The following is a 23,706-nucleotide window of genomic DNA, read 5'->3' as shown; positions in this document are numbered from 1 at the left end:
TGGACCCCCCACCCTTGGCAAATAGCTATCTGTGCCCCACTGTTGCTGAGCTTGCTCATAGCATGTTATCCCATGGCCGGCTTTGGCACGCTGCGTGATGCAAAGAGAGAGAAAAGAGTGAGCGTGTTCCTAGTTTGTAAATGAGCTCTGAAAATGGAATGGAGGCTTTTCGATGGACTAAAGCTATTTATTCCCTGTACGACTTGGGATATCAGATTGACTAAGACTGGTGATGTGTTGAACATTCAGTGGTGATTGCGTAATATAATAACTGCGGTACGAGAGCTGTATGCATACATCTATACTGTATTGTATTATTAACATGATCACATAATCCACATAATTTTGGTTGCAAAAATTGACGTAAAATGGTTAGACTTTGAAGTGTTTTATACACGAGCATAAAATCAAGTTTTTCAAGTACTTTTTCCCGCCCAGGCACTACCACAACCCCTATTAAAGCCAAGAGGTCGAGAAAACCATCCACGCTTACATTTGGAGTTTGACCAAACCTGGCCCTAAATTGCCCCTTGTGCATGGCTGTTTTCTAAGTGCCATCCAACCATGTCCAAAAACTATTTTTTTTCCTTTTTCTTATGTAAATAAAAATCTTTTGAACAGTTTTTAGGCCAGCATTGCCCGGAAATGCTCTACACCCAAGAATGGCCTAAATTGTCGATTTTCACTTTCACATAATCCCGCTATTTGTCTTCAAAAGTGGACTAAAATTGTTTTGGCTCTAATGGTCATTCTCACTGCCCTAAATGCTAAAAGTCTCTGCATCCTTTGCACAACTGTGAGTTAAAAAAAAGTTCCCTGTCAACTTGACGGTCTGTCTGCTGTCGTACTCAACATGTTGTACTATGGTGGCGCTAACTACTAGAGACAACTTCCATGTGTGTGATTTACATACTTGGCCAATGAAGCTGATTCTGAGTCTCAATCTGATCCTGAATTGCCTTGTTGACGAGTCTGTAGCATCTATTTCACCAACTGTAGACACGGTAGCTCTCGTAGCTGGTTGCAAAGGTTAATTTCCAGATAGCATTATAGTAATATATTAACGGAACCTTGCTCACACCAAAATGGAAGAGGGACGGGTTCCTGTCACTTTGCCTGCACTGACGATTCAAAACTACACTTTTCAAGCTTTTTCTGCCCAGGAACGCCAGAAATCCTTCCACAAACAAAAAAAGAAGAAAAAAAAAGAAAAGTGTATCTTTCACACCCACATTACCCATACATTGTTGCTAAAAAAAAAAAAAAAAAAAGAAAACTCCTATGTCAGCACTCAGTATGTTTTGCATTAACTTACTGGAAACATTGCCAAAAGTGTCAAGTGAAAAAAAAAAGCATTATCTTCCAGACGACCCCCAGCATTTATGTCTAGAACTGCTGATGATTCAGCTGTAAGATATGTTAGAGCCTGCACACAACTACACAAAGCGGAATTGTGTGGACTAAAAGAAGCACATTGTCTTACTTAGTCTATTTTTAAAAAAAATGAAAAAAGGGGAATAATCTGAGGTCTATCCAAATGCCCAAAATACATCACAGAGCAGGAGAAAAGCTCTGTTGTGCAATAACCCAGATAGATTTGTACATGTTCAGTCAGTAACATGTCGACTCTTATGACATTTGAACACAAACACTGTTCTCTAATGCTTGTCAAGATATCGTTCAACCTTATCGAGAAGAGGATAATGTATCCAAACTAATCAAAATGTATGAGGATTTTCTTAAAATTGTGGTTCATTATTACAACATAGTCAACAAATGAATCAAGCGTTAAAAAATATTCATCAGAATGCAAAATGCTGAAGTCAACATTTAAGTAATTCCAGATCGACTTCCTCTGTCAGCGCAATTGAGACTAACAGCTTATACAAAACAAACTGTCAGACGAAACTTTTCTGATGCAACCCAATTTTTTGATAACCCGCACGATATGATACTCAGGAATTTTATCAAAACAGTAAAAAATGCTAATCTCAGCATAGAAATGGAAAACAGTTGTTTGAGATAACAATCGGGGTGCTTCACTGTTTGCTTAGTGAAACTAGTTTAGTGGGCATTTACAAGCTTAATCTTGATGTTAAAAAAACAATTGAGAAAAGTAGATTCACTTTGACATACTGATAATAGTTATTACAAACTAACGTAAACATACCTTTGTTTTATCTGTATGAATATGAAGAAAACCCCAATTTCTGCTGTAACAATGTTGTGGTTCTAAACAAATAGCATCACGTGTAGCTTAGCTAATGTCTTTAGCTGAATTTACAGTGGACTTATGTTTTATCTGTTAAAGGGGGAAAATGAAGGAATGAACAAAGCGCAATTTCTATCCACTCTACTGGAACATTTTCAAGTTATTCCATCTGCATGGTGACTCTAGAAGCACAAGATACTTGTAAAATCAAACAAAACAATGAATTATGCTGACAAATATGGGGTTTTGAGCATTACCATTAGTTTTGCCAACATCATTGCAGTCGTTTCCAAACACTGCGCGAAATGATCCAATTCTACTTAAACGGTGAGAAAATTATTTATTCATTCAGTAAAAGTAATGTATTCTTTGTTCATCACTATGCTAGCAATGCTCAGTACTTTGTCTTTTTTTTTTGTTGTCGCATAGTTTTCCTACTTTGTTTAAAACCATCAAACAAATGTGAATACCAGACAAAGATAACCCAAGTAAACATAAAATGCAGTTTTGAAATGATTTTATTTATTAGGGGAAAAAAGAAACTAGTCAAAGCTACCCGGCTTTTGTGAAAAAGTAATGGCCCCCTAAAGCTAATTGTGGGCCATCCTCAACAAAAACAACTGAAATGGAGCTTATTCGAAACTCGCAACGAGTCTTCCGCATCTTTGTGGAGATATTTTGGCCGATTCTTATTTGCAGAATTATTTCAATTAAGCAACACTGGAGAGTTTTTGCATGGAAAAAGCCTTTTTAAGATCATGCCACAACATTTCAATTGGATACAATTGACTCTGAACAGGCCACTGTAAACATACATTTTTTTTAAGCCATTCAGAAGTTGACTTGCTGGTGTATTTTTGTATCATTACCTGGCTGCGGAACCCATGTGTGCTGATAGTTGAGGTCACAAACTGATGGCCAAACATCCTACTTCAACATTTTCTGCTAAATAACAGAGAATTAATGGTTCATTCTATCACAGCACGTCCATCCATGTCCTGAAAAAGCAAATCAGCCCCTGACCATCACAGTACCACCACAATGTTCGGCGGATCTTCAGAACACACACCTTCGTCTCATCAGTCCATAGACTATACCTTGGAGGCTTGGGATTTTATTGTTGTTGTTGTTTTTTTTTTTTTTGAAAAAGTAAGATTTTATGTTTTCTTTGGCCAGCAATATTTTTTGCCTTGAAACTCTGCCACAGAGGAGAGTCTCTTTTTTATTTTTTAATCATAAACTGCGACCTTTACTGGGGCAAAGGAGGCCTGCAGTTCTTCAGATGTTGTCCTTTGTGAACTCCCCGATAAGTCGTCACTGTGCTCTTGGGGTACTTTTTGTAGGCCAGCTACTCCTGGAATGATTCACCACAGTTCCACGTTTTCTCCATTTGTGGCTAATGGCTCTCACTGTGGTGTGGTGGAGTCCTAAATTGTTAGAAATAGCTTTGCAGCCCTTTCTCTTGTGATAGATGTGAACAACTTTTTAAAACTTTCTATTTTTTAATTTATTCGGATTATGACCTTTTGTTGCAGTTTTTCGAGATTCTTTGGTTGACTTGTTTTTGTCTGAGACATTGTTTTTGTGATTTCTTGACTGAACAGGTCTGTAGGTAATTAGCCATGAATGTGGTCAGTGAAGTTGAACTGAGCTTCCCCAAAGCATGTGATTAGCCACAGCTAATTTGTGATTCAGCAAAGGGTGGTGGGATGAATTTTTCTTACAGGGCCAAGTCGCTTCAAATAAATAAAAAAGAAGAGTTTGAGAATGGGGCAAACATTTTTTTTCCTCAGGAATGTACAGTCACAGGGAGTGAAGACAATTAACTGCCTTCTGCTAGATGGCAGCAGGTAGAGTTAACCTGTGTATCCACCTGTTGCTCTTCATAAAAGAGAGTACTGTAATAGGTTTGTGTTCAACTAAATAGGCCCACATTGCACTTAAAGTAAGTAAAACAAATTGAGGTGGGATCACCATTTCAGTTTGCATTGGTACCTTAATTTATCAGTGCCCCAATTCATTCATTCACAAGCTGTCACTCGTTGTTTTGCTTTCTGTCGTGAGCCAAAGTTTGAGTAATGGGCAACCTTCACATATGCTGCTGCTTGAGTGAAGTGTAAAAAAGTACCCATGTTGGTGACGAGAGCTACAGTTGATGATTCCCTTTCAACCATAAAAACACTCACAAGGACTGACTCCATCACTTGATGTTGCTCAAGAGACCACACCCTTTAGAGGCACACGTCAACACACAAATACAACAGGATGTCAAGTAATTAGACTATAAAAACCGTTTATTTCATTGCATTCTCTCCTGCCTTATGTTTTAGACACAAAAAAAAGTATTATTACTGGAATAGAGAAATGGCATTTCAGTTAATTTTATGAGGGAAAATCGATTGGATAGACAAGTAAAGTCAGGGTACCAATGAACAGTATCTGACAAAAATGAGTGCACCACTCACATCTTGATGGGGCTATCCTTAAGAAATGACACAGCTACAATGTGAAGTAATCAGTGCACAGTTTGTATAATGGTGGAAATTTACTGTCTCCTCAAAATAACTCGACACACAACCATTAATGTTGAAACTGCTGGCAACAAAAAGGGCGTGCACAGCTAGGTATGAAAATCCTAGTGGTGTGGTAACCCATATCTTTTGTACTTTTTTTGTGTCATTTGTTGCAATTACATTTTTCTTTGATCAAAAATTTTTACGGCGGCTCAACAAAATGTTGAGAAAAACCGGTCTAGCGGCAATGAACACATTTCATCTTCTATGAATGATATGATTGCATAAAATTTTCCCCTAAAACCAGCGAGAAATAAGAGCTCGTGTCTTATCTGTAAAAAGGATCGCCCGCGGCCCATTTGACAGTTTTGTTGGAATGCTTGACATCTGCTGGCCTCGGTGTCCTCTCTGGTGTAATTGCGAGTGGGCTGCAGGCTGCAGCCTTGATCACAGGCACCACTCTGTTAGCGCTGCTGCTGTCCCACAGGAGGAATGCAAACAAGCGGGAAACTCTTCCAAGAATCCACAGTTGAGGACCATTCTGGAATGTCCTAACGAGGCCGGCTGCCGTGTTTACAGTTCCAGGCCGATGGCAACCCTGCAATCTGCCCCTGCCAGCATGTCATTTTGTCTGCTCTTCAGGAGACGTGGACATACATATTTCTTCTTCCCCTTCTTTTTGCTCTTCTTGAACAAAAGTTCAGACATGGAGACTCAAGCCAGAAAACTATGCAAGCATGTTATTTCAAATAGAAAACAAAGCAAGCCACTTCCAATTACGCAGTCCAGAATAAATGTGGCTGAGGAGCCTTTGTCTTGTCTTTAGTAGGGGTATACGCATACTGAAAATCAAACTGAATTTGAGCACAATTGCCCACTTGTGATCAAAGTCAGCAAAGACCCGACTATCTGACGTAGAAAAATAAAATTATTCCGAAGCAGAGTGCAGTGATAATCGGGCCGATTATGAGCCCAAATTTCCTCATTGCGATCAAATCAGTAAAGGCCAGATTATCAAAGAAGATTCATCTTTGTTGTCATGAATGCATGCATGCACATGAAATCTGTTCTCTGCATTTTACCCACCACAGTGAACACATACACTTGTTAGTGTAACACACCGGAGCAGGGGGCAGCTGAAGCGCCCGTGGAGCAGTTTGGGGTATCAGTGTCTTGCTCAAGGACACCAAAGCCGTGAGTCCCGGGATGGTCCAGTCGCGGTCTTGAACCTAGGTCCTCCACAGTGGCAGGCGATGATAATCCAAATCCTTGTAAATCCTTTTGTATGAGATCAACATTGAGTTAGGTTGATCACTGGACTCCATGGCTTTGATGTGAAAGAGTGATACCGTACTAAGCGGGGAAGTTGACCAACTTCCATTTCTTTGTAGTCAATGGTAAGGCGACAATAGTCCAGTCGACTTTGACTCATCGATTGGATGAGTGAATCAGGGGTTTGGCCAGTGAATGAAGGAAGAAGATAGTGAGCGGGTGTCTGCTGGAGGCAATCTGACGGTTGAGAGAAACCAGTCAGATATTTTCGTTGGTGACGTTAACTGTTCAGATTTATAATAAAGTTATGGCTCTACAACTACAATATTTTGTCTGTATTTTCACTATTGCAGGAGGACGTTTGCTGAATTTGCTGATAACTGACATGAAGATTTAGGGCTGCTCGTGAACGAGCATTAGATGTATCAGAGGGGTGTGCGTAGATAGCAAAGTTGCTTTTTTTTTTTATTTTTTTGAAAAGCCTTGTAAATTTCACAATTGACCATGCTACTGATCTCATTCTCAGAAAATATTGCCACACTTCAGGCACAGCTGCAAGCTTGCTGCATAGCTGTTTGTCTTAGCATGCCATCCATGTTGTCAAAATACATGATTGGTTATTAATCTACCTCTAGCTATCACCGTCATTACTGAGTGGTATACTTGACGCGTCGACTGCTAGCCACACATAATGATAATCAAGCCGAAGTGAAACATTGTCTACCCTTTCTATCAAAATCAGCAAAAGTCCGTTCACCAGATACCTCTCTGAGATGATCCCAAAACATTATGCTCTGGTGCGCCATGTGTTTAGGGTAATTGACCACACACAGATTTCCCATCGTAAAGACTGAACACGTTTAATACTTGGGAATATTGACTCCTGATGTTTTTAGAGAAGATCTGGGAGGAAAAAATACTGGTCACTCACCACACCGCAGGATAATCGTTCAACATGATCTCTTCAAGACATCAGATAATTGTTTTTTTGCCGAATGAATTCTGTGACTTGCTTAATAAAGTTTCCAACTCCTCTGCATTTGCTTTGACTTCTGCTAAGAATCAACACTTAAGACCGGGCTAGCTGACTTTTTACCCTAACAGTGGAAAGATTGTCTTGACATGCTGCAACTGAATATATTTTCAGACAGTTTATATATTTTTCACACGTATGGCAAGCATGTGAGCGTGTTGACAGTGTGTTCTCCCTCAGCTCACAGTATGTTCTGGTCTACTTGAGACAAAGAGGAAGAAAGGCTTGCTGGTGAGTTTATTGACTTCACCGGCGCTCTTACGTAACTGTGGAATGTTGGAAGTGGACCGTCGTACTAAATCAACACATTGTACAATTAAATCAGGACATTCCTTACCAGGCAAGTCTCCAAGAAACCACAAAAAACCCCACCATAGCCACTGATGCAGACGGAAGGCAAAGCTGCTTTAAAAATGTCTGTTCTTTCGAAATTAATCAATTTAAGCAAATACTGGCTTGGCGGATTTATTTACTCAACTGCAAACGGGGAAGGCGTCATCAAGGGTCAAGGTCATAAACCTGCACCAATGTGGTTAGTGCCTTTTAAATGGATTTTCTTACCATTTGGCACACGTGGTACATATTATTGATTTAGAAGTAGTGGCCAGGGATGTCTGTTTATGCAACTGGAAATTGGGTTAGGCGTTAAGTTTTGTGGTTCCGTCTATTGGGGGGGGGGGGGGTGTCTGTTGTTTGGACAAATGTATTTTTGGGAATAATATTCAACAATGTTAATTCCACAATATTCCCCATGCCATAAAGTGTCCATCAAGATGTGATTGTGCCCATTTTCTCACTCGTGGAAAATTTGTTTAGCGCATTGATTCTTAAAGTGTGGTACACTGGTTTTTCTACACTAATTCACATTAGTGAATTAAACGTTTAACTGTGCATGCTAGAGTGGTTTCAACTTGACATCTATCCATTTTCAGAGTGCTGGAGCCTATCCCAGCTTGGTTTGAAAAAATAAATGCATGAATAACCCTGTATAGAGTATTAATTGAATAAAGTTTAGTTGTAAAGTTGTATATACATTTGCATGCCACCTATTAAAAAAAAAAAGTTCAATTTCAAACATTCACTTAGGTACAATTTTCATTTACTTTGTACGGCATGGCATACATTTGAATTGAATCAAAATTTAAGTTGTTTTTAAGGTAATGATGGTGTTATTTATTTATTTATTTTGAGGTGGTCCTTTGTGCAAAACATTTGAGAGCCACTTGTTTAGCAGATCAGTGTCTCTTACAGCGGATACTGCCAAAAACAAATGCCACTGCTCCTGCCCTCCCCCCACAAAAGCCACAGCAAAAGAAAAAAAAGTCTCTTGGTGTGTTGACGTCACTCTTTGAAATCTTTGAAGATTTTTGACAAAGACTTTTCCTGAAAGCGCATTTCTGTCTTTGGCATTTCTGAACATCTCTCAGGATTCACGGTCAATTTCAGGGAGGTTTTCAACTTTCTAGTTAAATGACTTTCTTGAACATAAGATCTGAGTGAGTGGTGGAAGTTGTCTTCACAGAAAAATCATTATGCAAAAAGCGCAATGTCGAAAAGGCGTTCCAGTGCTAGATGTGATGACTTGGTTGTTTGTTTAATAGGAACATGTTGAGTAAAATTTGACTTTTCCATTGAAGTCGCGTCTCAGGAATGGCTTCCCACTCGGGCTGCACACTATTGGTAAAAAAATGACATTGCAATTTCTTTTTTAAACCTGCATGATAAATTGTATTTTTTTTTCAAATGGTGAATTCACACAATAGCTGGACTTTTGTCCTGCATATACAAACAAAAACACGCAACACGAGAGGAACGATGGTGAAAGAACTGATAATTTCTCAATCCTCACTGCTCTGGCTGACTATATTCACAAAATAAATATTCTACTCATAGGTTAAATAAAATAAGTTTCATATTATCACAGTTACAGTGTTGTTGTACAGTGATGTAACTAAAGCATTCAGATGCAAGTAATTCTTTGTACAATTCTGTACAGTAATACAAAAAGAACGCATTCACCCCTGAATACACTTGGCAGCCGCATGCCTGCCGAGTTTCAAGAGTGAAATCACAGATGTGAGGCGTCATGATTGGCAACAAATCCTTAGCACATCTGCCTCACGGTTATGAGGACTGGGGTTCGAATCCAGCCTAGCCTGTGTGGAAATTGGATATTGATCCCTGGTTTCCTCATACATTACAAAAACATGCATGGTAGGTTAATTGAAGACTTTAATATATGTGCCCTGTCGCTCAGTGGTTAGAGCACTGGTTTGATAAACCAGGGGTTGTGGGTTCGTATCCCACTGGGGCCTCCACTCCCTGAGAAGGGTTGCGTCAGGAAGGGCATCCGGCGTAAAAATTGTGCCAAACATATGTGCGTTCATCTGAGATGACACACGCTGTGGCGACCCCGAAAGGGACAAGCCGAAAGAAACTTACTAATATATGTGCCCTGCGATTAGTTACGGACCATTTCAGGGTGCTGGTCCCTATCCCAGATGACTCCTGGTGAAAAGAAGGAGGGTACACCCTGAACTGATCTGCATCCTGAACTGGTCTCCAACCAATCGCATTTCAAGCAACTGCTGTCAAAGGCAAAAGGTAAGCGGAACTGCAGCTTTAGCCAACCACCTTACACACTAATGTTCCTAAATTGTCAATATGAGCAGGGGGCAGCGTTTTCGTTGAGTCACACCACTACATTTGTTGACAAAGGGAAATATGGTGTAAGTTACTAGATTTGTTGCTCATTCATTTTTTGGTTAGGGTGGTCGGGGGGTAGGTAATCATTGTGATGAGTTTGTTAAATTGGCGACATGGTGGAAAAAAAATGTTGCAGAGCTTTTATCGAGAAACCTGGAAACTGGTTGTAATTGTGGAAAATGCAGACTGTTTCCTTTTGAAAGAAGAACGGTGTCTGTCCCCAAAATTACACCCGCTGATGCTTCACTTCCTTCAGACCCAACAGCAAGGTCAAGCCAGTCAAAGTGTGGGAATTTTGCTCTTTGAATTTTTCTGACGGATTCCAAAGCTGTGATGAACACACTCCGAGCAGGATGTGTGTGTGTGTGTGTGTGTGTGGTGTGTGTGTGTATGCAGGTATGTGTGTAGAATTGTGACGGGATATGGGTCCGTGGGTGTGAGAGCAAGCACAAAGTATTTCTTATCAGCAGGACGTAAGTGGCACATTTTATGCATGTTAAGATCACAATGTGATGACATGCTTCACATAACTGTGCGGCACGGCGAGTCTTTGCAGTTCTGCTAGATTGTCAATATTTAACGGCTTTAACATTCCTTCACTGTTTTTGTTTTAGCTGACTTTGGAGAGAAAAACATTCTTAACACACCCCTCATCTCAGGACAATCGCTCAGGATAATCTTTTAGTGACATTAGGTCCTTCACTGACATGGATCACAAAGGATGGAAAATGCTCCAATTCATCACAATTATCAGTTTGCATGTACCTCGGGCCACTTAATATGCTATAACAATCACTAAGATCATGGGTTGGCTCAAGTAGGTGTTAACCATTCACATAAAGATTTAGAATCGGAACAGGTCTTACGTACGATTACCTGCCTCAATTGTCTTCCAAGCAGAATGATTAGAGTGGGAAAATTTACTGACCTTGGTTGTGAGAGAAGACGGATGTACAGATCAGATACGGTGGCACTGAAGAGATAACATCCGGAGGTGGCCAAAATGAAGATGTTGAGGTTCTCTCTAGGAGTGAGCAGGTTGGATAGGTTTAGAAAGAGCCCATTAGAGGGACAGCCAAAGTTGGATGTTTTGGAGACAAGGTTCGAGAAAGCAGACGTTGATTTTTTTGGACATGTCCAGAGGAGAGAGAGTGAATATGTTGGTAGAAGGGTGTTGAGGATGGAGCTGCCAGGCAAAAGAGGGAGAGGAAGACCAAAGATAAAGTTGATGGATGTTGTGAGGGAAGACATGAGGGCAGTTGTTGTTAAAGAGGAAGATGCAGGAGATAATAGACTTGGATGGGAAAAAAAGAAGAAGAAGAAGAAGGTTTTGAAAGACTCACAATGATAAATTGTAACCTATTTTGTCAGTGTGTGTGTACCCACATTAAATGGCTACTGTTCCAGTTGATGCCACAAATCACGAAGTCCGTGGATCGGCCTAAAGCGCCCTTGACCAAGCACAAGAATTCAGCATCGTAAATATTAAATGGTTCTAACATTTACAGTTGTTTACCAGATCAAGGAGGAAAAATCACTCTTTACACACCTGACACAGCGTGACAATTGCCCAGAATCATCAAGATATACCATAGTTAAAAGTATATTGCAATGTTGCTAAATACAGAATATCATAAATGTAACACCAAAAACACATTACCACACATCTTTTCAATGCATTTTGCTTTAAGTATGCTCAGTAGAGCACAAATGAATGCAGAGTAATTTGTATGAACTCCACCTGTATTTTAATGCACTGTAGTATTGAGCAATAGTCCAGCCAGACATGAAATTAAAATCCTTTATTTTCATGCCCAGTTATATTGTAGTCATCAGCACATTTGGAACACTATTCTTCTGTTTCAACATTTGCATTAGTATTTCTGTAGGTGAGTGAACTAGTTTATGCAAATGACGTTGTGTACAGCTGAAGTTTGTCACTTCCCCAATGCTGTGCAAGCCCCCCCCCACCCCCCCCCCGTCCCGCCTCTCCCATATCTAATCTGTTCCAACACGCGTTCCTTCATCACATTCTGAAGAGAGATACAGTAAATGCAGCTATGTAATTGTTTCTTGTGTCCTCATTAGTAATCATGCCAAAATGGGGGGAAGTAACCCTCAGGGCCTTTTTTTTGTTGTTGATAGATTGTACTTTACAGTAACATCAGTGCTAAGCTTATTAGAATGTCTAAACAGCCCCCTCTTCTGGTCAGTTATTAATATTAAAGTTGATTAACTGCAAATCAACACACCAGTTATGATGTCACTGTTGTGCACACATACAGTACATTACTGTATATATTACGATATATTGTGCAGCCTGAGTGTGTACCCAAGAATTTTCACAGGTGCCTGGTGAAAGATTGCCGTGCCCCCTGCGGTGAAAGTTCATAATCTTGAATAATTCTCTGTCAGAGCAGGATGCAAACATCCATCCATCCATTTTCTTACCCGCTTATCCTCACGAGGGTTGCGGGGAATGCTTGAGCCTATCCCAGCTGTCAACGGGCAGGAGGCGGGGTACGCCCTGAACTGGTTGCCAGCCAATCGCAGGGCACATCGAGACAAACAGCCGCACTGACAATCACACCGAGGGGCAATTTAGAGTCTCCAATGCATGCATGTTTTTGGTATGTGGGAGGAAACCCACGCAGGCATGGGGAGAACATGCAAACTCCACACAGGCGCATCCGGGATTGACCCTGGGACCTCAGAACTGTGAGGTCAACGCTTTCCAGCTGAGCCACCGTTCCGCCTGGAAGCAAACAAACAGAATTAATTATAAATAACGTATCTGCGACCTCTTTTTCAACTTTGTCTTTTTTGGAACACTGATCAATGAGTCCGTTGTTGACTTCACCGTAATGTTCCCATTGCAGCTCTGCAGATATCGTTACCCGAGGTAACCCACCCCTTTTTATATGTTTGTATTCTTGTTTCCCCACATAGCCAATCAATAGTCTTTCCTCAGTATGGCAACAAAGTTCTTCCGTGCAAGGAAAACCAAATCCAATCCTTACATGCAGCCCTTCGTTCATCTATTAATCCCATTTCCATTCATTTCAATGGGCAGAAATGATTTGAGATACACAATTTCTTGAGTGGCGAGTGTGGAAACGAAACAAATTCACCTTGTATCTCGAGGCATCGCTGCATGTCGTTGGCAGCAACGCTGCAGCGTGGGAGTGATGACAGGACCCAACAGAGTAAAGAAAAAAGCATGTTAACAGATGTCTTGGCCGCAGCTGCAATGACGGTTTAAGGCCGCTGTTTGGCCTCAAACTGAGGGATTTACTGCATACTTGTTTCACATTCTGATATTATCCGATAATTTGTTGTTTCTGGCCTTACATGTGTTTTATACAGGTGGATAAATGATGGATGGATGGATGGATACTCCCAACCACCCCCAGGATGACTTGGAAGCGTGTGTGCAGTGAAGTGTTGCACACATGGAGAGTGCGAAGGAGCATTTTACTCAGCTTCTGTTTTTTTGGGCTTGTAGGAGCTGGGAGTCATGGCAACCAAATACCGAGGGCTGGCAGTCATGCTTAAACGCTGGAAATCTCATGACAGAAAAAACATTCAGCAACTGGGTACGAATCTTGGAGGAATTCCTGGGCAACAAGGGCATTTCTCCGCATTCATACCTCGCTGGATTGAAACCATCTGCTGCGATGCGAGTGTGAATTTGCTGAACATGAAATTGTGCAACTGACATCTGGACGGCAGTGAAACTCCAAACAGAAATGCTGGGTGGCGATTCTTGCAATCTAAAGTCAGATACGACGTCTGTTGTCCCCTGAGCTAAACCCTATTGCGAAAACGTTAACATATTCTGCCGTGGACGTTTAAATTCGTAACTGGAAACCGACGGATAAACTTTAGTTGTGAATTTTCAATTGTTCGTCAATCTCACTTGTCTGCGAAACTTGGATTTGTAAACCATTGCATTGACCAACAGCTCCCTCTAGATGCTGGAGGTTGCGTCCCTTTGGATTTCAGATCAGCACAGCTTTTAAGTCAAAGACAAAGAGTAGGTGGAAAATCTCTTCCCGTCACATCGATTACGACCGAAAGAAAACCCAACATGTTGCAAAGCAGACACGTTTAGGCACCTCCCACTCAAACAGAATACAGTATGGACAGCATCCTGTAACTTTGTAACAACATGGAAAAGTGTTACGTCATACTTCATGATGAATTGAGAATGTCTTAATTTGTATGAATGTTTTGTTTTGTACTCTCTAGAAATGAAATTGTATGTGTTTTGGACATATTTTGATTGTATTTGGAGTGGAATGACTAGTATGTCATTTTTTCAAATTTCTTTTAATATTGACTAGTTATAATATTTCATCTACACTAAAAGTCATTTCATAGAGTTGACAGAGAAAAAAATATTTCTGGAGAATAATCCCTCTTTTAGGGATAATATTAGAGATCATCTCTTGGAGTTTGCATTAACTGGAGACTCTAAATTGCCTGTAGGTGTGATTGTGAGTGTGGCTGTTGTCTGTCTCTATTTGCCCTGCGATTGACCGGCAACCAGTTCCGGGTGTACCCTGCCTGCTGCCCGTTGACAGCTGGGATAGGCTCCAGCACTACCGCAACCTTCGTGAGGATAAGCGGCTCAGAAAATGAATGGATGGCTGTCTTGAAGTTGATTTACTGTAATTTTCTTCTCTTTCTTTTAAAGATCATATTTTACAAGAAAAAACACATGTTTCAAGTGAAAACTCCGATTTTGACCAGTCACACTTTAATGAGTGTGAAATATTATGATCATGTTACACAGTCTTCTTTAAAACTTGTAATGCCATTTAATGCAAAACAACTGACTTCAGTTTCGTCTTTTGCAGCATTCCTGCGCGTTCTCTGCTTTTACTAAGCACAATGACTCAATTGTAGTAGTAATAGTAACCGAGTAATAGTAGTAGACGAAGTAGGAGTCCCATTCCTAGTAATATTAGTAGTACACTAGTTGGAAGGTGCTTGACTCCAAGTCACTGGTAGCATCCGTGAGAGTTTAGAAGAGGTTGAGGGATGTTATGGAAAGCCCATTGCAGGATGCTATCCAAGGAGGCCTGATGACACACACACACACACACACACACCACACACACACACACACACACACACACACACACACACCACACACACACACACACACACCACACACACACACAAACAGGTGACATCATGTGATGAACTCGGACACGATGCCTCGGCCGATCGTCTCGAGTTTGTTGCTACATTCATCATGTCAGCGCACATCGGGTTTGGCTTTCATTGCTTTGGGTCATAGCGAAGTCATGACCAATTGGATTATCCTGACTTGTACTGTAATTGAATTGGAGTTATTTCAATAACAGCAAAGAGAAAACTATGTTTAATTACTAAGGCGTACTCACGAGGGAACAGTTGTAGTTTAACAAGAATTCCAAAGAGGACATAAGGCAATGGAATCCAATGATGCAATGCTCCCAAAGACATCTGACTCTAATCTCTGCGGCCCCCTCCCTCGTATACATCGTACACATTCGACATCACGTGTGTAACTGAGCACCACTCACATCTCCCAGGATGGAGTCCAGTTCGTCTTTGTGGACCGATGAGCGCTGCTCATGGCCGTGCGGGTTGCGGACGGACACGGGAAGCTGAAAAACAGCAACAACCAATCGTATTCAAGATGTCCACGGCCACCCCCACGCACCGTTTTTTTTTTTTCAAGGCCGATCCTTGGAATGCTAAACAAACTCTCCACTCACATTCAATGCAGCTGTCAAAAAAGCTTGAAAGTTTCACCTCAGTCATCTGTCCAAGCTTGAGTGCGACCCACTGGGGCTCATTGGAGAATTTTTTAGTAGGTACTGTGGAATTCAAATGAATGCCCACCAAATTTTGTGTTGATTGGCTCATTTTTTTTTTCATACTTTTCCAGGAACGGCGACTGAGTGCAAAATGGCTACATTCAACCAAAAATTTCAGGCATGTGTCCTTTTTCCTGCAGACTATTAAATTTGACTTTTTTTTTTCTTGTTCTTTCTAGGGGATGCTACTCAGGGAATCCACCCAAACTTCTTTTTCAGTCCTTCAGACTTTTTTTGTGAATCTCGTTATGATACACATATACATACACCCAATTTCGTGACGATGGGACAAAAAATTTTCCCCCAACTTTCCTATTCAGTAAGTGTTGGAGGCTCAAACTGCACACCTACCTGCAAACATTTTGACTCGGCCTCTTTTTCTGCAGTGCTGACCAGCGCCACGGAGCACGACAGGCAGCTGGATCTCCCGCTAACAGAAGGCGGCATCAAAAAATAATATCACATTTATTGTACGATAACACTGATGTTTTAAAAAAAAAAACGGTTACATTGAATTAAAGTATGTTTTTGATTGACTATGGCACAGAAATAGTAATTTTGATGCTTTATTTTGTTTCATTACATTTGGACTGATGTAGTTGCTCATTTTTTATGTCATTATATTTCAATTGTGTGTTTTTTTTTTTTTGAGTATTTTAAAAAAAAAGTCTGTTTTGGTAAAAAGTTTTTTAAAAATGAGTCATATTTTTTTATACTTTTTTCAGTTTTTGTAAATTTTGCATTCATTTTCTCAGTGCCTTTATTTGACAAGTTGAATTTCCATCCATCCATTTTCTTTGCCGCTTATCCTCACGAGGGTCACGGGGAGTGCTACTATATTATTTGTTTCTAATAATTTAGTCTTGGTTGGCTTTTAAACAATTCCTTTCCAAATTTTTCTCATTTTTAGGTGATATTTTTGTCAAATATATATATTTTTTGATCTAGTAGTTTCGTGGCACAGTGGAGCAATTCCTTACAGCGTTGGCCTTAGGGTTCTGAGGACTGGGGTTCAAATCCCAACCCTGCTTGTGTGGAGTTTGCATGTTCTCCCCGTGCCTGCGTGGGTTTTCTCAAGAGCACTCCGGTTTCCTCCCATATCCCCCAAAACATGCAACATTTTTTGAACACTCTAAATTGCCCATAGGTGTGGTTGTGAATTTGACTTGTTTGTCTCCATGTGCCCTGCGATTGGCTGGCAACCAGTTCGGGTGTACGCCGCCTCCAGCCCGTTGACAGCTGGGATAGGCTCCAGCACTCCCGCGACCCTTGTGAGGATAATCAGCATGGATGGATGGATGAATGGATGTGATGTAGAGTCCATTCAATTATAAAGGAACCACTGAGAAGCTTGGTGGGCCAACTCCATTTTTGTCAGTTTCAAGTTAATTGCAGAACGCAATAGGGAAAATGCATATCAATCAAATGAATACTGGTCTGCAACAAGATATACTGCAAATCCAATTTTAAGATGTAAGGGATATTACATTGTTGTACTCAGCAACATTGGGCCAACATCCCAGAAAGTAAGGTCCAGACATGACTGAAAATAAGTAGTCCATTGGATCTGCACATTAGTGTGAGTGAATGTTATTCATCAGCCTTAATAAAAAATGTTTTTAAAAAGACTGTATATTGCTGGTTGTTTGAATTTAGATGACTTTTACACCCAGCACGAGAAGGCATGAGACGGGCTTACATGGGGAAGTGGCAGTGGCGGTGGTATCGCTTGGAACACTGGAGGCAGCGAGCGAGGTCTCCTCCTCCCAGGTGACAAATACCACACGAGTCTGGGTACTACGTTTCATACAATTCATACATTTCAGCCAGCAAACGTGGATTGTATGTACAGTACTGTACGGACATGCGGGAAAGTGTTTACCTCCTTGCTGGAGGCTGTGGAGGAGGACAGTAAGGGGAACAACGACATGTCTACGGTGGAGGGGATGGATTTTGTCCGTGGCCGCTGTTGAAGGAATGCACGACAAATGTGAGTTACTGGCAAAGTCATCCAAAGGTCGAGAAAAAGTTGAGAAACACCAAAAACATGATGATGAAGCCAAAACAACATATCAAAGTCCTTCATGTGCCTTCACTTGATTCAATCGTGCCTTTTAAATGATGAATTGTACTATTTAAACAAGAATTGTATTACATTTGTATTACTATGATGGAATATATATAATAATCATACATTTTGTATTAGTTTTAAATGATGTGAAATCTAATCTACAAAATATATCAAAATGTGAATATGTATTTTATTCACTTATAAAGGCGTGTATATGTATTTTATTAATTCATTTCTATTTAGATTTGTATATTGTTATTACATTTTAATGACTAAATTCAATGAAGTGAATCAAGTTGGAAGCAAAGTGCATGTCTGCTTAAAGTCATTTAAAAAAAAAGTCCTAAAGACTTAAAGGTGAACCAAGAATTTGACTCATACACAAAATGTCTTTGCCTTAAGTTAGTTAAGTCATGTAGTTTGTGAAATTATGAAATTTTCCCATGAATATATGTATGTATTGATTAATTGATTACATCCCAGGCAACACATTGATGTCGAAATTAGTACATCTACTTTTTCGATGATTGAAAAACTCAAAAGACTCAAAAGCCTCAAAGGTGTACCCTACTTGTTTCGCTCCGAGTCTGACGGGATTGTCTCCAGCTCACTATTAAACGACTCATTAGAAATCCTAATCATATAAATACTTCCCTTTTGTCAATATTGTGGCTACTCACTTGCAAAGCTTGCTGGTTTTTGTGTTCTTGCCCCACTCTGCCACTGCAGCCCTCACATCGCCAAGAACCACTGCGGGTCCAAAAGCGGAAAAAAAAAATGTTTTTTTTTTTTTTTTTAAATACTGGGGTCGGAATAGTTCGGAAGTTGGGAAAACTGCGTACGAACCTGGGGATGGACGCAAGCGGAGGTTCCAGGCAGGTTAAATGAAAAGCTCGCGGGCATCCATCACAGCAGATCAACTCACCTCCGTCTTTGCACGCGGCGCACTCGTCGTCGTTGTGGTGACTCTGCATGAACAGATTTAGAGTATTAAAAAAAAAAAAAATGACGCTTTGCACGCAAGTATGACAAGGCTGTGTGGAGAATGGCGGGACCTGTGCAGAGCCTGCCATTGTCTCCGTCTTGTGTTGAAAGGTTGCCATGGCAGCTTTGGACTTGAGCTCTTTACATTTGTTAAAGTCTCCTGGAACTTTGAGGTACTTTCTTGCAGAACCTGAGGAGAAAAAAAAAAAAAATCAGGCGAGCAGAAGGTCCAGAGTCACTTTCAAGTGACGGTCCAAAATCCAGATATGGTAAAAGGAGCCAGTCTTCTCTTAATTTACAGTCTGCACGTGGATAGAGTGTCAAAGCCATAAGTTGAGCAAAGGTATGTGTTTGAAGTGGTTAAATTGTGAAAGGGGAGGCGGGGTGGTTCCTTGAGATACGAGTCCAAACCCTTTCATGACCATGCTCGTTACTCAAATTGCTCATATCTCAAATAGTCTTTCCCCATTTAAATGCATGGAAATGCCATCAATCTGTTCAAGCCTCTCCCAAAAATAACAAAAAAAAAACTGTTTTTAAAGGTTTTTTTTAAATGTCACTTCAATTACAACGTACCTGTCACCATGGGTGGCCCTGAGGGGGTTGTCCCTGCCCACCAAGATGCTAAAAAATATGTTGGCGGCATGGGAGAAACAAGATGGCTGAGAGAGACAACATGCAATGCCGGGTTGAACCAAACTACAAGACAAATTTCCTCATTCACGACTGCACGATGTCAGAGTATTGCAACAATATCTTGTCTTATGATACCAACACATACTTTTTTTTTTTTTTTACGATCATTGGGCGTTATCTTGTCATCTCAAATCTCAGATTCATCTGAGATCGTGCAGACTGTATTATAAGAAGAAAATGGAGGGTAGGGGGACGCGTGTTGGTGTTCACCGGTGCTCAGGGCACCAATGGACATTTGTGTAAGGCTTGCTTGAGGTATGTTCCCATACTTTAAATACGATACGTCTCGCAAGCAAGCAAAAACAATTACGTAGCATAGCAAGCTAGTGCTAGTGGTTGTGTGTAAACATGACTGCTGTTCTGTTCAACATATGATCTGACCTGAGCAGTGCATTCCAACCTTTGCCACTCTGAAGGATGCATTGTTGATAGGATGATGACTCCTCTCACCATTTCGACACACCCTAAGTAAGGTCTGTGTGTTTGTGAGTTGACAATGCATTTTGAGCCCTTAAACTGCATCTGTTGTGTCGCTTTTAACTTTCGACTCACGCCACGTCCCCTTTTTGAGATCACTTTCCCGATTAGCGGGCTCTTGGCCAATTGTCCAGCGCGATGAAAGCAAGACATCGGGATGCGAGGTCGCTATGACGATGACGGAGTCGGGGCAAATCAGAGCCAAGCTGGTTGCGATATTTAAATGGCAAGATGAGCGAGCCAATCAAAAAGTTAGTTTGCATGTTGCTTATTTATAAGAAATCTTGGCCCTCTCAAATGACCAACAAGAATAGCTGGAAAAAGACATTTTGCATATTTCCAACCCAAGCCCGTTAAAAGGACTTCAAAGATTATAAAAATAAAATTTAAAATGATAAAGGGAAAGAAGCACTCCATCGTACTGTACCTGATAAATTACATGATGAAATTTATAATGAAAGACATAATTGCCTTGACAAGGGAAAACAGAACAGTTGTTATATTTGTCGTCGTGGCTTTTTGTGACTTTCAGGGCGTGCTGCCTCAGCTGAGGATGACTTACCATCCAAGATCAAAAGTTTCTCCTTCGATGATCCACACGTGTCTGACAGCTCACCGGTGGAGACCGCCGCCGAAGACGAGGGAATTCCTACTTTCTGGACTGACGCTGAAACACAATTTTTGTCATTTAAATGCTTTAAAAAGAAACAAAAATTGTAATTAAAGCAAAGTGTATTAAAAATATGATTGCCATTTGTTGCTTGCTGAGGAGGAACTTCATTCTTCACTTTGTACAGCTTCACTTTACCCTCTGGAGAAAAAAAAAAACACATTTTGTCTATGTAATCTTCAAGTGAAAATAATGTTTCTGTCTAACCTACACACAATTATTTAATTAAAATGAACACATTTTTGTTTGGATTGATTGATAATTGTACTCTCACACTATGATATATAAAGATATAAAACTTAATCATACACTCAATCGTTATTTAATTTACAGTGTTATACCGCTATTTGTTTGTATTTTGATTTTGTATGTTTATTTACGTTAATTACAAAATTTACTTCCTTGCAAATAAAAGTGGTCTAGATATTATTTGGTTTTGAATAGTTTTTTTTTTTTTTTTTTTTTTACTGATAATCAATTACACAAACAACAAAAGCCCAATTTCTATGGGGGATGTAATCACAGTTTACCTGGAGATCCGTGGGTCGTCTTGGTGCGATATTGATCTTCTCTGTCCTTGTGGCTCCTCTTTTTTCCGTGAGTCCTCTTGCCTTGAGGAGATGTATTGTCGCTGACTGCATTGAATTATGTAGCAATTAATCATATAAAAGCTGACATATAAGTCAATTTGATGAAAAAAATGAACCCTACGATCTCAAAGTTTTCATCAGGTTTTATTGATGTGGTGTAGTTTGGAACTTCCTTCCAATGAACATCACTCACCATGGTTGTGGGGGGCGAGGAGTGGTCGCAGCTTGGGGTAGCTGTCCAGGTTATAGGACTTGTTCAGGGTCCTCCAGAAGGTCCGCATGGTGGAAGTACTCTGATCCAGTACCCAGGACAGCAGTGAGTACAAGGCCTTGTGGACACCTTCCCGGCCCTCCTGCTCCACAGTGTCCTGACCGTTCACAGACGCACACATACAGAAAAAAATCCCAGAATTTACTTTGGGGGATGAACAGAGAATTTTGGCAAAAGTACACAATAAATTGGGACGCGTGAAGGACGACTGGTTAGAGTGTTGGTCTCACAGTACCAAGGTTCAAATCCCCCCCCCCCCCCCCCCCTTCCATGTGGAGTTTGCATGTTCTCCCCGTGCCTGCGTGGGTTTTCTCCGGCCACTCCGGTTCCCTCGCACGTCCCAATAACATGCAATAATAATTGGACTCTGTAAATTGCCCCTAGGTGTGATTGTGAATGCGACTGTTGTCTGTCTCCAGTGCTCTGCGATTGACTGGCAACCAGTTCAGGATTCACACCCTCTCATGACTGAAGATAGCTGGAATAGGCTCCAGCACTCCCGTGACCCTTGTGAGGATATGCAGGTCAGATAATGGATGGATGGAAGCATGTAATGAGTTTTCTTTTTAATCGTCCATTCATTCATTTTTGTGCCGGGTTTGCCGTCATTGGGAGGGATGGTAAGCTGGACCTGATCAAAGTTGAGTTTTAGTAAGAAAAGTGGGATAAACCAAAGGACAGGTCGTCAGTCATTGTGATAGACAATATCTGGGGTGTCAAACTTTTTTTTGTACCGGGCCACATTGTAGTTACGGTTTCCAAGTTAGTTTCGCTGTTATGACTGAAACTATCATAATCTTTCATTGCCTCTCATATTCAAACACGGAATTTATGAACTACCTTTGGAATCAGAAATTTAGGGTAATGGATTGTTTGTGTTTGGCAGCACAAAAATGTTTGTACCTCAATATTATCATTTATCATTAATTTTGGCACAGATTTTCACAAGAATCAAGAAAGTTGACACATTATTTGCCTTCACGGGGCACATAAGATTATGTGGCGGGCCAGATCTCGGCCCTGAGCCTTGACTTTGACACCTGTGATATTGTCAAATCACCCTTCTCGCTGATGGGCAATTTAGAGTCATCAATGGATGTTCTGGGGACGTCGGAGGAAGGGGGAGTACCCAGAGAAAACCCACACAAGCAGAGGGTGAACATGCAGAGATTTGAACCCAAGACCTAAGAGCTGTGTGGCAGATGTGCGAACCACTAGGTTACCATGCTGCCCTTGCTATTAATCACTATTCAAACAAAATCTACAGAAGATGAAAAATATGTGCTGAAACGGAGATTCAAACCAATTAGAACTACAGTGGCCCTGAAGTGTAAATAAGTGTGCACATTTAAATTTTTCCCCATATTCCTCAGCTAATATTGTTGCCAGGAACCAAAATCTGAATTCCGATCTTCCTGAACGCAACTCACCTTCAGCATCTGCTCAGTGATGATGTTCTTGTCGGCCAGGCCATGAACTAGCGGGAAGGTGTCATCCACAGCCATGGCAATTTCCGTACGGAGACCCTTTAGGAGCGAGTCAAGTTTGGGGTCCGGGAGGGCTTCCACCCGGGACATGGTCCACTTGTTCAGCTCCAACCGGCGTGTGGGACCTGGACCCCCAACCTCGCTTTTGGAGGATTTGCGATGGAAGGGGTGTGGCCTGTGAAGGAGGGTTGACTGCCCCCCCCCCCCAAAAAAAAAAAAAAATCATTTGCACCTTTAGTCATCAAAGGTCTTGCTTTTGGAATAAACTCTTTGAAATGTTTGAAAAAACATGATGAAAACTCAAAAAGTATGTTTCAAATTCTCATTATCATTAATAGTCATGTGTTCTGTAGTATTTTGGTGGCTGCTAGGAGTGAAACTGATGAACTGTGATAACATTTGAAACAGTATTACAGTCTGAAATTTTAAGTATCGTCAATACCATATTTGGCATTCTGAATTGTGTAATGTTCAAGAGCAGGAGTGACAACTGTTCCATACAAAAATGCGTGCAGTGCATGAATCATTTTCAGTATGTGTTTCAAATGGACATCACTTTTAGTAGTACATGTGAGACCGATAATCATGATTATTTTGGTGACAACAATCAGGATGACATTTTCATAGATGTAGAAATGCTCACCTTGGAGTGCAATAACAGGTCCTGTGGAGTCGAGTGAGGGACGGGCCAAATTCCTTCAACGGAGTCCACCACTAATGTAACTGCCTGCCTGCCCAGAAACCCGAGGGGGATCGAGTAACGCGACGTCCGTCCAGGGGAATACCTCAGAGCAGGAAAGCATCACTCTTACGAAGGTTCTTTCCAGCATGCATGGCTCCCTGTCAACTGG

General features: G+C 40.9%; 1 protein-coding gene across 1 annotated transcript; it reads right to left on the bottom strand.

Moving 5' to 3' along the window:
- Positions 1–4,529: 4,529 nt before the first annotated feature.
- aire (autoimmune regulator) lies at positions 4,530–23,621 on the bottom strand. Its single transcript, XM_061839611.1, has 18 exons — positions 23,499–23,621; positions 22,799–23,047; positions 21,291–21,465; positions 21,038–21,142; positions 20,589–20,648; positions 20,400–20,504; positions 18,527–18,854; positions 18,361–18,430; positions 17,492–17,575; positions 17,309–17,406; positions 15,961–16,039; positions 15,313–15,396; positions 14,661–14,823; positions 12,188–12,908; positions 11,123–11,187; positions 10,665–10,760; positions 6,075–6,234; positions 4,530–6,003 (listed from the first exon to the last, which is right to left on the bottom strand). The coding sequence occupies exons 2-13, from the start codon at positions 22,943–22,945 to the stop codon at positions 14,743–14,745; spliced, it is 1,416 nt and encodes a 471-aa protein (XP_061695595.1). The 5' UTR covers positions 22,946–23,047; positions 23,499–23,621; the 3' UTR covers positions 4,530–6,003; positions 6,075–6,234; positions 10,665–10,760; positions 11,123–11,187; positions 12,188–12,908; positions 14,661–14,742.
- Between the last annotated feature and the right edge of the window lie 85 nt (positions 23,622–23,706).

Source organism: Syngnathoides biaculeatus, chromosome 13 (genome assembly GCF_019802595.1).
Source record: "Syngnathoides biaculeatus isolate LvHL_M chromosome 13, ASM1980259v1, whole genome shotgun sequence".
NCBI lineage: Eukaryota > Metazoa > Chordata > Actinopteri > Syngnathiformes > Syngnathidae > Syngnathoides > Syngnathoides biaculeatus.
The sequence above is the reverse complement of the archived record's forward strand: the minus strand, read 5'-3'. Positions and strand labels throughout refer to the sequence as shown.